This window comes from Petaurus breviceps, unplaced genomic scaffold, assembly GCF_028583685.1.
Source record: "Petaurus breviceps papuanus isolate PSGF00001 unplaced genomic scaffold, PetGlider_PUasm1.0 166, whole genome shotgun sequence".
Lineage (NCBI taxonomy): Eukaryota > Metazoa > Chordata > Mammalia > Diprotodontia > Petauridae > Petaurus > Petaurus breviceps.
In genome coordinates, this window is record NW_027185737.1 from 759,646 (window position 1) to 774,362 (window position 14,717).

The 14,717-nt window shown below is 40.7% G+C and overlaps 1 protein-coding gene across 3 annotated transcripts in view; it reads right to left on the minus strand.

Annotated features, from left to right (window-relative positions):
* Nucleotides 1–1,631: 1,631 nt before the first annotated feature.
* PLEK2 (pleckstrin 2) overlaps nt 1,632–14,717 on the minus strand; it is a 15,954-nt gene continuing 2,868 nt past the window's right edge. The window contains exons 2-9 of one of the 3 annotated variants that reach the window (XM_069082435.1): nt 10,000–10,164; nt 7,822–8,003; nt 6,727–6,818; nt 6,141–6,328; nt 5,804–5,905; nt 4,536–4,619; nt 3,280–3,358; nt 1,632–2,218 (exon numbers count right to left, since the gene is read on the minus strand). In XM_069082435.1, the coding sequence (XP_068938536.1) occupies nt 2,091–2,218; nt 3,280–3,358; nt 4,536–4,619; nt 5,804–5,905; nt 6,141–6,328; nt 6,727–6,818; nt 7,822–8,003; nt 10,000–10,164 (1,020 nt within the window). In that variant the 3' untranslated portion in view covers nt 1,632–2,090. The remainder of the gene's footprint in view (nt 2,219–3,279; nt 3,359–4,535; nt 4,620–5,803; nt 5,906–6,140; nt 6,329–6,726; nt 6,819–7,821; nt 8,004–9,999; nt 10,165–14,717) is intronic. The other 2 variants (XM_069082437.1, XM_069082436.1) reach the window with 2 other exon arrangements.

The window sequence follows — 14,717 nt, forward strand, 5'->3', positions numbered from 1 at the left end:
ATTGCCAGTGTGTCGGAGGCAGAGCTTGAACACCGTTAATAAGGCAAGCTCTCTATGTCAATTGCAACATGTTCTTTGCAAAAAGAAATGAAAACATGCAGGAAGAAAACAAGGCCTACTTCCACTATTCTTTGTTTTGGCCAACTCTGGTGAGGTAGGAAGCTAACAAATACATGTTGATCTATGATGTACCAGATTACTGGAGCTAAGTATCTCTAAGAAAGCTAAGATACGTCACTACATTCCCAATATTTTTAGGTTAATAGTTTCATGCTTATGCACAGGTGGTTCCTTTTCATTCATTGTCTCAGGATTGCTATCCTTTACATTTCAGTCCCATGAAATTTTCTTGAAGATCAAATTTTGTGGACAACAAAGGTAAAAGTGAAACCATTACTGCTTTAAAATTACTGGGAGATGTAAGTATATATAGCATAAGAGATAATTTTGGAATGGGGGGGGTGGCACTAGCAGCTGACAGGGATCAAGAAATGCCTCTTGTAGGAGGTGGTACTTAAATTAGCATTTTGAGAGGCAGAGGTAAGGCTGGAGAGCATTCCAAGCTTAGAATGTGTTCTCTTACATGGCCCATGCAAAGACACAAAGATTGGGGAAGGGAATATTGTGCAAAGAACTTTAGAAGGATCAGTTTGACTGAACATTGGGTGCAGAGAAAGGTGATGATGTAGGAAATCAGAAATATAGGCCACAGTTGCACTGTCCTAATCATCAGGCCACATGGTATCAAATAAATTTGTGTTGTGTGTTCAAAAAAAAATTTTTAAGGTTTTGCCATCATACCTTTTCTGTTTTTGAGAAGCTATAAACTAAACCCTTAATTCCAAGGAAATTTAGACCTTGGTGAAAATCAAATGGAAAATTGTGCGTTAAAGAATGGTCTGAAAACACTAGAGTAGAACATTTGGGTTTCCTGATTATTCAAGATAAGCTATAATAGAATTTAAAAGAGAATAAAGAGAGCAAATTCTATTCAAGCCCTTTATGCCTTATTTTATTAATTCAAGTAACTGTAAGAACTTAGTTTCATAAGGCCAGATTCTTTTATTAGCTTAATTTATTCAGGGTGAATCTAACATAACTCAGATTAGCCTCTTCCCTACTTGGATGCCAATTTAGACTAATTCTCAGCAAACAGTAATTTCAAGACTATACCTGATTTAGTGTCTTAGATTTTTTTTATTGCCTTTTAATCTAATTGTAGCAACTTTTCCTGCCACACTGACTGGCCACTCTTCCTGGTATGCTGCATCTCTCTGGAGAGCCATTCTTAGAATCTGAATAGTCCAAGACCACATATGAAAATAGTATTCAGCTTGAAGTGTATGTCACCATCACTGTTCTCATTCATGTGCCTAAGATGGGGTACCTTTAGGTGTAAGTGAGGTTACTTCTGATCTGGGAGTCAAAGTTCTTTCAATATATATACTCAGTCTCACTTGATCTTAACCAGGACCCTATGAGGTCAGAGATTCTTAATTTATAGATGAGTCTAAGACTCAGGAGTGATGGGCATCAAATTAAGTGCTAGAGCCAGACTGAGTCCCAGCCCAGGGGTCTTGTCCACTAAACTCCCACTGCTTTTGTTGAGAAGCATTTTGAGAGCTGTCTCATTTATTCAACAGATATTTATTAAGCACCTGTGTCTAAAGTGTTTATAAAACATTTCAGGAATTCACATAGCTAAAAAGTCTCCCATTTCCATTTGTCATAAAGAAAAAGAATTGTCCTGTTTTATCCCTCCTCCACATCTATGAAGATTGGTGTGAGGCCGAGGGAGAATGTAGTTTTTAAGCTTCCATAAAAAAGCAGTTCTTGTTCTGGCACCAAAATGAAGATGCTGGAATAGTGACCATCAGCAAGACACAGGTTCCTAGTTTATAAGGGAAAATGTTGGTAGTAAGGATACTCTTAACTAGAATGTTGCTAGGAAGCCCTCAGTTTTACTCTCACATCAAAGTGTCACCAAATGTGTATCAGAAATCACTGAAACATTCAAGGCCTGATCCTCCTTTTTAATGAGTAGGTCCTGCAGATGTCTCCAGAGGTGGGTATGAGCCTGTTGACCTTGCTCATGTTAATGGCTTGATAGCTTCAATCCACTCAACTCTCTCTGCCTTGCTGCTGGCCTGAATGTAGTAGTGGACGTCATCCTTAGTGATCACTTTGAAGAGGTTGCCTTGCACATTGCCTTTAACACCTAGAAAGAAAAGTCAATTAATGAAATGATGGATTGCTTTTAAAATTCCAGCCTGAAGCCTTCATGTAACAACAAACTTGTTCTTAAACTACAGGAGGCCTTGGCCTATTGGCAGTTGGCCTGGTGAGAAGATGCACTTGTACCCATGATACTTAACATACATTAGAGCAGTACCAAACAATGCTAGGTGAGGTATGGAAAGGGAGGTGATTGGAACCTAGCCAATGGCAGCTAGGTAGAGCAGTTAATAGAGCACTGGCCCTAAAGTCAGAAGGACCTGAGTTCAAATCCAACCTCAGACACTTGACACTTAGCTGTGTGACCTTGGGCAAGTCACTTAACCCCAATGCCTTGCCTTCCCCCCCTCCAAAAAAGTAAAATAAAATCACATCTTTAAAAAAAAAAAGTAAAGTTAATGGAAATATAAGAATGCCCTCACAATGCATATTGCTTGCTGTATGGTACATATGAATTGAAGGGTCTTTCACAGTGGCGATTAAAACTAAGTATCTCTAGACAATTCTCAAGAGGGTAATTAAAGATAAGTGGCAAATCTGTGTTGGTAGGAAGAACTGAAATACTGCAAGTTCTATCACCAATGAAATCACTGGTCTGAGTCAAAATGATTCACTGCTCAGTAAGTCAGTCCATCTCATTATTTCTCTTTATTTCCTTACTGCTTTGGTCTTGACCAGTGGAATGCAAAAACATTATACGGTCTTACCATAGTGGTACCTGGGGCCAAAAAAAAAAAGTGCTTCATCCCTGTGCCAGAGGCATAGAAATTCTACATTCTGGGGGCAGAGTAAAACATGAACATGTAGTAAAATACTGAAGTTTCCTCACCTGCCATTTATTTTCCAGTCAGTTCTGAAATAGTGACAGCAACCAAGATCCTTCCTATTGTACCTCCAAGAAGTAAAAGGTAAAAAGGGACTATCCTTATCACCTATCAAACCTGTACAATGCCTTTTTTTTAATCAGTGTAGTGCTCCTGAGACACTGGATGAATGTTTGTGGTCCCTGCTGTTTTGGAATGGTATGAAGAAGGTGCTTCTTACCAGTGGGAACTCCATTATCCTCCAAAGCTGAAACCAGGGAGCCACGGAGAGAAAACCCACCAACTGGTCTATTCTCCTCCTGCAGACACAGAAAAGAAATCCAAGTGAGAATCTTGACTTCACTAATTCAAAAAGGAATGAGTTCCCTTCAATTACAGAAGTAAGAGATGCTTGAGGCTATAACAAAATAACAGCAACAGAAGTCATAGCTACAGTTGACAGTCACATGGTCCTGTGCACAAGTATCTGGGATATTTGCAGGGTCACTCCACAGATAAGGAAGCTTGGACTTTTCAAGTCAGTATTAGTTCTCTAATGTTGGTCTCACTCATTCTTGCTGACTTGGGACATCTATTAGCTACATCATTATGAATATAGTCTGATAATTATTTCTTGCCTGACCCTTTTCCCTGACAAAAGAACCATCCTACACAAAAATTTTCTTTCCTTAAAGCTGAATTTCTGTCATGACATCTGACCCATCCAAAAACATTTTTACCTCTATTTCTAACATTATAGAAACTGGCACATTTTAATCAAGGGCTATCACAAAGAAGTGCATCATTCATTGTTAAATTAGTTTAACAGGGTGAACATGAGTTAGGATGAAAGAGAGATGAATGTAGGATTTAAATCTCCAAAGGCTTGATGAAAGGGATATTACTTTAGCTGGGCCTTAAATGATAAATAGCATCTGAGTAACTAGAGAAGTAGGGGTGAATATCATGAGCAAAGACAGAAAAGGGCCAGGGAGCATTTTCAGGGAATCTGTATGGCTGAGTCATAGGGTTTATGTATAAAAATGAAAGATAAGACTGGAAAGTTAGAATTGGGGTTAGATTATGGAAGACTTGAAGGAAAGATAAGAGGACTGAAATGTATCATCACAAGGGAGGCAGGCTTTCCCAACAGGTGATCATCTTGAAGACAGACCTATGGAGAACCGTAATGAACCTGATCTTTAAGAACTGGCATACTTTGGAGGGGGAGGAAACTGGAAGCAAAAAAACAGAGAATTCAGCAAGGAGGGTTCTGCTGCAGTGATCAGGTGAAAAAGGTCAAAACTGGGGTCTCTATTGTCCATTGAAACAGGAAGAACAATTATAAATCAATTTAGGAAAGATATGGCTGGGAAGGATGATAAGCATCACACCTCACATTTCATCACGAAGATTTTCCTGAAAATAACCTTTCAAGGTAGGTAGGATTTGCAAGCCTTACCCACAGGGATAGTGTTGAAGTGTGCTATTGCTCACCTTGGAAGGGTTATAATAGTGTAGGAAAGCAGGGTCACTCCTCAGAACAAAGCGCCTCACCTTCCAGTTTTTCCTCTTGTGTCCCTGAAACAAAGAAAACCAATTGCTCTTACAATCCTTTGACATATCAACTGTATCTTTAAGGAGGTTCAAGCAGAACCTGCAAATTAAAACACTGCAACATTGTTTTGGGACCTTTTCTGAAGTCATCCCCTGTTCAGTGGAGTTTTATAAGAAAAGGATCTCCATTTTGCAGAACTCTTAGGGCCAAGAAGGGTAAGCACTGAAAATGGAGTGTGTTGCCCCGGTCCACACAAAGTTTGGGGGGAGAAGCAGGGAGGTGAATAGAGTTTACTTTCTGAGCAAACTTCACATTGGTATATTTTTGTATTCAGTCATTTCTGATTCTTCATTTGGGGTATTCTTGGCAAAAACATTAGAGTGATTTTGTCATTTCTTTCTGTAGCTCATTTTGCAGAAAACTGAGGTGAAATGACTTGCCTAGGGTCATACAGCTAGGAAGTGTCTGAGGCCAGATTTGAACTCAGGAAGATAATCTTCCTAATTCTAGACCCAGTGCTCTATCCACTGTACCACCTAGTATGCTCTTCACATTGATGCAGATAGATAGATTAGACAGATTAGATAGATAGATAAATGTAGATATATAAATATTTAGATAAATGTAGATATATAGATATTTAAATAAATAGGTAGATAAATGTAGATATTTATCTATCTATTAAATATATGTATTTATAAATATAAGATAAAGATATATATTACATTTTCATTACTATTTATACATATTTATCTAGAATATATAAATATATTAAAATATATAATTATAAATGATATTTATAAATAAATAGATATCTACCTATATACTTATTAGATAGATATTGATATAGATAAGACATGGGTTCAAGTCCTGGCTTTGGCACATACTGGTGGTGTGGCTTCAGTGTCCCAGACAACTGTAAGACTAAGTCACAGATGAATTCTTGATCTAAATGAGTGGAGGAGAGAATTTCCATATACCATTAACATCCTGTGTCCAGACCTCCTTCTCCCACAAAATAAAAAAATAAATACAAATATATTTTTTAACTTGCTTCCTGTTGCTAGATTTTTTATCTGTGTAATCCAAACCGCACCATTACAAGTATTATCCTTGCCTCTGTTCTCTGCTGTTCCCTCATTCCCTGGCTACTCCAGCTGGCACGGTATTCTCCTTCTGCCCAGGTGAGAAGCCCACTTAGCTATACCTGCTTGGCTAAATATCCTTGTTTAATCACTGTGCCACTCAGTTCAGCCGTGCTAAAGTCAAATTCTTCTTTCAAATTTGTCTTCTTCTTACAGCTTTCAGTCTACAGAAGATAAAGAAAGGAGCAACAATTGGGCTTTCAAGAAAATCAAATTCTTTGATTCAAAAACAGATCAGAACTCATAATGAAGTTGTTCGTGTGACTAATTGCCCTCCTTCCCATAACTGTGTGGCACATACTGCACAATTCTTTCTAATGTCCTCTGTGCAAGTCTGTGTCTCCAGCAGCAGGCAGTGGAAAGGAAGGCACCATAAATGGAGGCCCTACTACCACTTACAAAAATGTACAGGGCTGTGGAATCATCTAGAAACTGCTCCGCTAAATCCCCAGAGCGAATGGCCCCAGTACTCCGGTTTCCAATGGGCTTGAGGAAGTTCTCCTCCATCAGCATGGAGGAGAGAGTGACAGCTTCAATCCGACTGGCAGCAAAGTGACTGGAGATTAGCCAGTCCACCAGAGAAGAGCCTGGGGGAAGGTGAGAACAAGTCAGATCTCACTAGGCAGAAGGTACTGCCTCTTTCACAACTCAGCATCTGGCCCTGTAAAATAGCCAGCCTCATACCAAATCAAAACAGACTGTCTGACAGCACAACCCCAGAAAAGACTGAAAGACTGCCAGTGTGCCCCAGTGTAATGACAAAGAACATTGTGGGCACACCCAAAAAACTGGGTAGCCAACAAATTGTACCTCAGCCAAGTGGGCCAGGACATGTCTCTAAGCTCAATTCAAGCAGGCCCAGGCACATTATCTCTATAAGCCCTTGAGCAAAATTCCAGACTCCCATCTACCTGTGTATTTTCCAGTGCTGAGTAGAACCCACCCTCCCCTGCCAGCCCACAAGTAGCTAGCTCCTTGGGCATACCTATGAAGGTCTTTTTATAGGTGCTTCCCTGTTCCATATTGGGCGATGGGCGTATTCCATAGCTACTGTCATGCATCTTCTCAATTATATCACTATAAGAGAAAGGAATTAGTGTCTTGTTCAATGTTGTTAGTGTCTTGTTCAACCAAAACATATCAATCCAGCCATGTATGAGGGAAGAGACTTGACTGAAGGTGGTCTATATTAGTAGGTAGGCCAATAACATATAGATTAGTAGCAACAAATCAAGATGACTTGGCAGGACCAGGAGGTGGTTCTGAGTCTAACACAGTGGAGTAGAGGGGAATGGGGGGAGGGGAGAGAAGGGGAGTGGGGAACAACACAATTTGAGATCAAATATAAAACCCTTCATAACCTGGCCCCCTCTTAACTTTCCAGTCTTCTTCTGCCTTACTCCTCCCAATGTACTTTGCAATCCAGTGACACCAGCCTCCTCACACAAGAGGAATATCCTCACACAAGATAACTATTTCCCAGTTCCAAACATTTTCACTGTCCCCTATTCCTGGAATTCTCTCCCTCCACATTCCCCTATCCTGGCCTCCCTGGCTTCCTGCAAATCCCAGCTAACTCTTACTTCTATCTTGTTCATACATAGTTTTTGCATGTCCTTTGGGACTGTCTTTAGTATTCATATGCCCAGCACTTAGCACAGTGCTTTGAACATGGTAGGTAGTTAATAAATGCTTCTTGAATTTGTAATTTGAAGTAAAAAATATCAAACAGGAATGGGAAGATTGATACCTAGAAGAGTAGTAGGAACTATGGATAGGTGGTGCAGTGGATAGAGCACTGGGCCTGGAGTTAGGAAGACCTGAATTCAAATCCAATCTCAGATATTATCTGTGTGACCCTGGGCAAGTCACTTCACTCTGTTTGCCTCAGTTTCCTCATCTGTAACATGAGCTAGAGAAGGAAATGGGAAACCATTCCTGTATGTTTGCCAAGAAAACCCCAAATGGGGCCACAAAGAGTTAAACACAACTGAACCACAAAAATGTGGCATTATTAATCACTTGCCCTTAAAAGCTCTGAAGACAATGACAAGATGTGGAAAGAGGGAATCACACTCACTGAAGGCTGATGTGAGAGGGAAGCTGGAAGGAGTTTTTTGTGATATGAAGCTGCTGGACTTTTCCTGGCTGTCCAGCATGAATTGCACCTGTTATCTCAAAGGCCCAGGCATCCCTCTCTTCTCTGGAACAGGCCTCCAAGAAGTAGTCTGTGGATGTTCTGGTCCTTAGCTTAATGAGGAGCTGTGGCAAAAAACAGAGTAAGCCAATCACATTGGCAAGACTATGCAGCACAGTGGGATGGTTGGGATACCCTCTGGGACCCAATCAGGATGAAACAAAGAATCCTAAGAATCCAAAAAGCCTCGGAGACCAATGAGATTGGATTCTAGACACTGAAGTCCCTTGGCATCTGAGATCCTATAGGACAACGATTTTCTAAAAATCTAAAATTCTCATTATCCATAAATTGTCATCCTGTTTCCTAAGCTTGCTTAGGCATTGAACAGTACTCATAGGCAGAGGCATGACTTCATCCTACTCACAGGATTTAAATCTAGAAAGGACCTCCTCTTGTTATCTCTTGAAATTGGTCATTTCCTTTATCTTAAGCCATTTACTAAGAATTCTTAAAATGTAGGGGTATCTAGGTAGTGCAGTGAATAGAGCACTGATCCTGGAGTCAGGAGAACCTGAGTTCAAATCCAGCCTCAGACATTTGACACACTTACTAATTGTGTGACCTTGGGCTACTTAGCTTAACCCCAATTGCCTTGCCTTCCCCCCTCCAAAAAAAAAAAGAATTCTTAAAATGCAATATTTAGAGAAGCTGTGGAGAAAATATACTAAAATGACAAGAGGACCCTCTTTGTCCCCTATTAAGTTGGATCAAGTCACTGAACTTCTGTTCCCTCATTAGAAAAATAAGGAGGTCAGACTAGATGACCTCTCTGGCTTCTGGCTTGAAATCTGTAAATGAGGACCTCATCCCTATTCTTGGTTCTCAACCCTGGGTGCTAACAACAAAAGGCTTCTTCCAGGTAAGACAGTCTGACCACATTTAGAGGATGTAAAATTTAGGGTGCAAAAGAGCAAGCTTTTCAACTACCTTCTGCTGTATTCAGGGACCCCCTTAATGAGACCACATTCCCAAGGTCAATTCTCATCCTTCTATTCTTGATCCATATTCTGCCATTTGTCAATCTCTCAAATCTTACTCTCTAGGACAGATCCCACTGCGAGCCCCCTACCCCCAATTCCATCCCATACTTTCATTTGCCTGTTTTAACATTTTGGCTTCATACTAACTTACAACATATCAACCTACAAATATAAAAGGCAGCTTTATAGTCATGGGCAGTGAATAGAGTGCTTGACGTAGAGTCAGGAAGACCTGAATTCAAATCCAGCCTCAGACACTTACTATGTATGACTCTGAGCAAGTCACTTAACCTAATCTCTGTCTGCCTCAGTTTCCTTGATTGTAAAAGGGGGAAAATAATAGCACCTCTCAGGGTTATTGTGAGGATAATGGATTTGTAAAGTGCTTAGGAACACTAGCTTTTTATTTAGTAAGCATGATTTAATTTATTATTGGCATTTATTAAGTAGGCACTTATAAATGCTTTTTGCCTTCCTTCTATAAAGGGAGAGAGTATGTCTTATATTTTGTAGTGCTAGTACCCAGCATATTCCATCATATAATGAATAAATATCGATTGATTCATTGATGCAATTGCTTTATAAGGATAGGGTAGACTTGCCTCTAATTTTAAGAGGGACAAATCTTAGTACAAGTCAAGAGTCAGTGGTAAAAGACAATGTGGTATAGTGGTTAGAGGGTTCAACTTGAAATCCAGAATCTTGGATTTTAATTCTGCCATGATATTGTCTCTCAGTGCCTAAGTTTCTTCATCTGTAAAATGGGCTAATAGCAATTATGCTACCTACCTCAAAGGGCTTTTGTTAAGAAAGAATTCTGGAAACAAAGTGTCATATAAATGTGAATTACTGTCATCATTTTAACTACTAAAAATAATAATAAAGTGGTGAAAATATCCTAGAGAGGTCATATCAAAACATCATAAAAACAAACCAAAATGGGCAATGGTGTATGAGAGTGGGCAATGGTGGGAGTCTGGGTATGAGTAGAGAAGAAAAAGAGCTAAAAGGAAGGGACTTTCATCCCACTGTATTTCTTTTCTTTTAAATAAAAAAAGTAAGAACTTTTTTCACATACCGGTCTGTTTTCATACTCCAGGCAAGGACATGTGATGTTACAGCCATCCAGGAGGATCTGGCCTTTAGGAGAGGCTCCTTTCCTGCCCCCCTCAAGCTTATAATACAGCAGTGTGTTCTGCCTCAATACAAACCATCTCACCTTCCAGTTGTGGACAATGTGGCCCTGTAGGCAAATGGAAATTCCATGTTAAAAACCATGCAATGTACCAGCTTGGAAAGGCAGCCATCCACCTCTCTGCAGATATCGGCCAAGCTGAGTTCAGGTAAGTGTGCCCCACAGCCAAGTAGTAACTGGCATGGGCTTGTTCCCTTGCCCTTCCCTAAATAAAAAGGACTGTGTTGTAGCACTAAACCCCTCTTCCAACCAGAAAGAAGAGAACACATCAATTTGCTGGATCACCCTTTCTGTTGTGCATGTGAAAGGAATTCAGTGGGCTTAGGTTTCAGTTTCCTCATCTGTCAAATAAAGGTTTGGAACTAAATAACTTCCAAGGTCCCTTCCGGCTCTAAGTCCTGTGATCCTATGATTTCATCCTTGATACCAGGTCCCTGATCTTGAGATTTTTGCCTACCTCCTCTCTCTGTGCCTTTGAATATCCTCCATGCCTGAAATTGCCTTCATTCTATAGGAAGACATTCCTGATACCAGTGCTCTGAACCTCCTCAAACAAAGATCTTGAATGTTTTTCAGTTCTGGGCTTTTTAAAAAGGCAAACAGTGATATGTGTAAGTCCTATGCTCTGACCAGTCTTCCTTCTTTTTGTGAGTAGGGCCAGCAGAAGAAGGCATAGTAAGCCTCTGTCTCTGAGCGGTCATGATAGACATCTTGTATCCAAAGTATTCAAACTTGCACTAAACGAGAAAATTGGTTGTAAAGGGGGAGCTCTTGACCTTAAATAGGCCAATGTAAGGAGGGAGTGTCCTTTTAGAGGTAAAAAAAAGAATGAGTTTGGTTCCCAGCCAAGCCACAAGGTATAGAAGAAAGCAAGGTCTGGGCTTCTTTCCCAGAGCTGAGCCTAACCTTTTGGAATTCCTGTTGGAATCAAAGCCCGCATGGGCACTTACAAACTCATTCTTTCACCCATTCATTCAATAAGCATTCATTTATGTATCAAGCAAAAGCTTTGAGCTTAAACACTCTATTAAATATTATTGAGGGATACAAAAGAAATAGGAGATATGGTCCCTGCCAATATGATTTTAAGTACGAACAGAAAATCATATTGTATAACAAGTCTTGAAGACCAAGAATATAGGCACAGAGATTAATGTTGTTATTGAATAAAACTTGCAACAAAGTTTATCTAAAACATAATGAAATACATAATAATTATAGCACTGCACAATGGTAAGTGGTCCACATAAATCTCTATAAGGAATATTATATAGCCAAACCAAGTTTCAATGTTGCTATTTTTTCCTCTTAGATTGAATCGTTTCTTTTAAGCTATGTACAGTTTAATTTTCTTTAAATATACACATACATTAAGGGACATTACTTTCCATTTTCTGACTCTGGCATTGTCTCCTTTCTGTACCTTCAGACACAGTTTGCTGTGCCTAGAATGCCCTCCCTTCTCACCTTCCCTTTTTAAAATCCCTAGTTTCATTCAGGATTTCCACCTTCTACAGGAGACATTCCCAACACCATTCCTTATCAGTACTCTATACCTCCTCATATTGTGTGTGTGTGTGTGTGTGTGTGTGCAAGCGTGCATACATGCTTATCTGATTAACAAGTTTCCTTTCATTAGAATGTAAGTTCCCCAGGTCTGGAACTGTCTCACTTTTGAAGAGCTTAAAAATTTTTTTATTCGCTCATTCATTCATTATTTTTATCACCAGAATATGTCACAATTCCACAAACTTATTAAGTATTTAATAATTGGTTTACAATCCAACTCCCTAATTTATGGGATCCTTTATATCCTTGGCCTAGGGTTGAGGACTTCTATGATTCTTCTGTGTCTCCAACCCTCACAAGGTACCCTCCCTTGTCTTCCCTTACTTCAGGGGTCCTTAGGAAGAGCTTTGGGTGTCTTAGATGTAAAAGACCTTAGGGTTGTGTAGGGCTAGCCTTGCTAAGATGGGCAGGGCCCATGTTCCCTCAACCAACGGACATGAAATTTTAGTGGTGAATAGGACTATACATACATGGGGGAGGGGGCGTGGGTGAAGAGAGAGACAGACAGAGATGGGGGGGTGGAGAGAGAGAAAGAGAGAATTTATTGAAGACTTATTAATGTGTCAGGCACTGTGCTAAGATGAAAATACATGAAGATACAAATACAAACAAGAAAGACAGTCCCTGCTCTGCCTAAAAGAGCTTATATTCTAATGGAGGAAGGCAACATGTAAAGGGGTACTGAAAGGAGGTAGGAGAGGAGAGAAAAGATATGCTCTCAAAAGCAATGTGGCTGGCAAAGAGGAGGAGGCTGGAGTACAGGTGGAGAATTGAAGTGAAAGCAAAGGAAAAAGGATAAAAACATGGCTGACAATTTTATCTGCAGTTGCTGGGTCAACTCTTAGGGATCATGGTATTTTTAGTGCCAGAGGGACCAGTCCAACAATTTCATTTTGCAGAGGAGAAAACTAAGGCCCACATCTGTGGACCCAGGGTCACAGAACTCAGCCAGGAGAACTCAGGGCTTCTGAATTCTCACTCAAAGCAACACAGATGCTTTTGTTTTCAAATTTTATGTACCACCAGCCCCTACCTACTCAGACCCTGCAAAAAAAGACAAAGAGGAGGCCCCAACTTTATAGCCTAGAGCAGTGATTACTAGTCTGTTCTGTTCTGGGATGGGCTGACTCCTCATGCCTCAGCCTGTTTTCATGCTTTCCTCCTCATCTCTGGCACAAGTGACTGTACTTGGGCTACAGCAACTCCCAGGTTAGGCAGCAAACCCTTTGAAATGCCCTTCTTGAAGATGCCAACCCCAGAATCACATTGAGCTTTCTCATAACTTTCCTAAAGGACCTTAGTGGGCTGCTCTTCCCAGTTTAAAGGGAAAGAGTGAGGCTGGGGTTGGGGGTGTGGGAGCAGTGCATGGAGGAAGCAAGCAAACTAAGTCGCCTTTACTTTGTGCATGGGATTCCAAGGCCAGGGCTGCTGCTGCTGCCCCGTGGCACCCTACCCAGAACATCCTTCCCTGGGAGTTTCACTTTACTGCCTTCCAGCACTCTCAAGCAGAGGCATGACATTACATCCAAGACCACCCCCCCTCCTTTTTTTCTCATCAAGTTTCCATAAGAAATACTTTACATAGGAGCTTCAAAACCCATTTCAAGGGTTTGGAGGTTAGGACCACTTTGACTTCAAACTAGCTCTTAATAACATTTCCTAACAGATTCATTCAACAGGTATGTATACATTGACTACTATATGCTTGTCAGTGTGCTAGATTTGAGGATGGGCAAAGACAAAAAAAAAACCAGTTCCTGTCCTCAAAGGCTTACATTCTAGTGGAGGGGAAACTACATGTACAAAAAAATTGTTGGAGACACTGTAATATAATACCAAGCAAAGGCAACTTCCCAGGTTCAAAATACCAGCATAGGTGCTCTCTATTTTATTCAGTAACAAACCCAGAACAGAGAAGATCAAAACATGACATCATTCAAAATACAGCATTTACTAAGTGTGATTAAATCATCTCCAAGGCCTACCCCACCCCAGGACTTTCCAATCATTCAATCAATTACAAAGTCTCTGTTCCAAATACTTCTCCACCCCTAGGCTATACCTTAATTAAGTCCACCACAAAGCCCCTCTTCTCAAATGGAGATTCGTTTCCAAACATAAGTAAAATACATTCATTTGCTCAACCATAGAACACAAAAAGGTCAAAAGTTCCCCACCCCTGGATCACAATTGAATCTACCCCAGAGTTACATCAAGTTTAAACACAGCACTTAATACCCAAATGGAGGTCTTTTCTTCATCTTGACACGAGGCAAGTTCTCAGCAATCTTAGTTCCTGGGGAGACAAGGCTTAGCAAGGCCATAAGATACATTGCCAGTCCCTTCATGAATTTATCCTCTGTCTGTAGAACAGTCCTAGAACCCCTGAACACATTAGCAAAGCCCTCTCCCAGGATTTCTGTAAACATACAACAAGAAAATCCTTCTTCAGGGCTTCTAAACCAACAGAAAGGCTCCCAGACCCCTGCAACAACAGCACTGTCCTTCACCAGTGGACAGTATTCATTCTGTCTGCCGGACAGTCTCCAGACCCCTGCAACAACAGTACTGTCCCTCACCAGTGGACAGTATTCACTCTCTGTCTGCAGGACAGTCTCAGGCCTTCTTAACCAAATGCCAGGTTCCAGGACTTCTTCAACAGGACAGTCTTTCACCAGTGGACAAATCTGGCAAAATAACATCAAAACAGACAGACAAAGTACCAGCAAAACAGCCATGTCTCCTCAGTCCTTGGCAGCTCAGGGGGCAGGTCTCAAAAGTCCAGGGCAATTCAAAGCGGCCACCAGCAATCTCTTAGTCTCTCCCCCTACACGAGGTGCTGCTTCCAAAAAGAACTTCCGCCTCTCTCTTGTCTCTCCAAATCTACGTCACCAGCTCCTCCCAGTCAGGACTTTCTTTTCACATCAAAAAGTCCATCCCACAGGTGGGATTAACAAGCTCTGGGTTTTAATACAATCAATTTGAAAACCAAGCCCAATACAGGGGAATCTCCACATTCCATTACTATCACA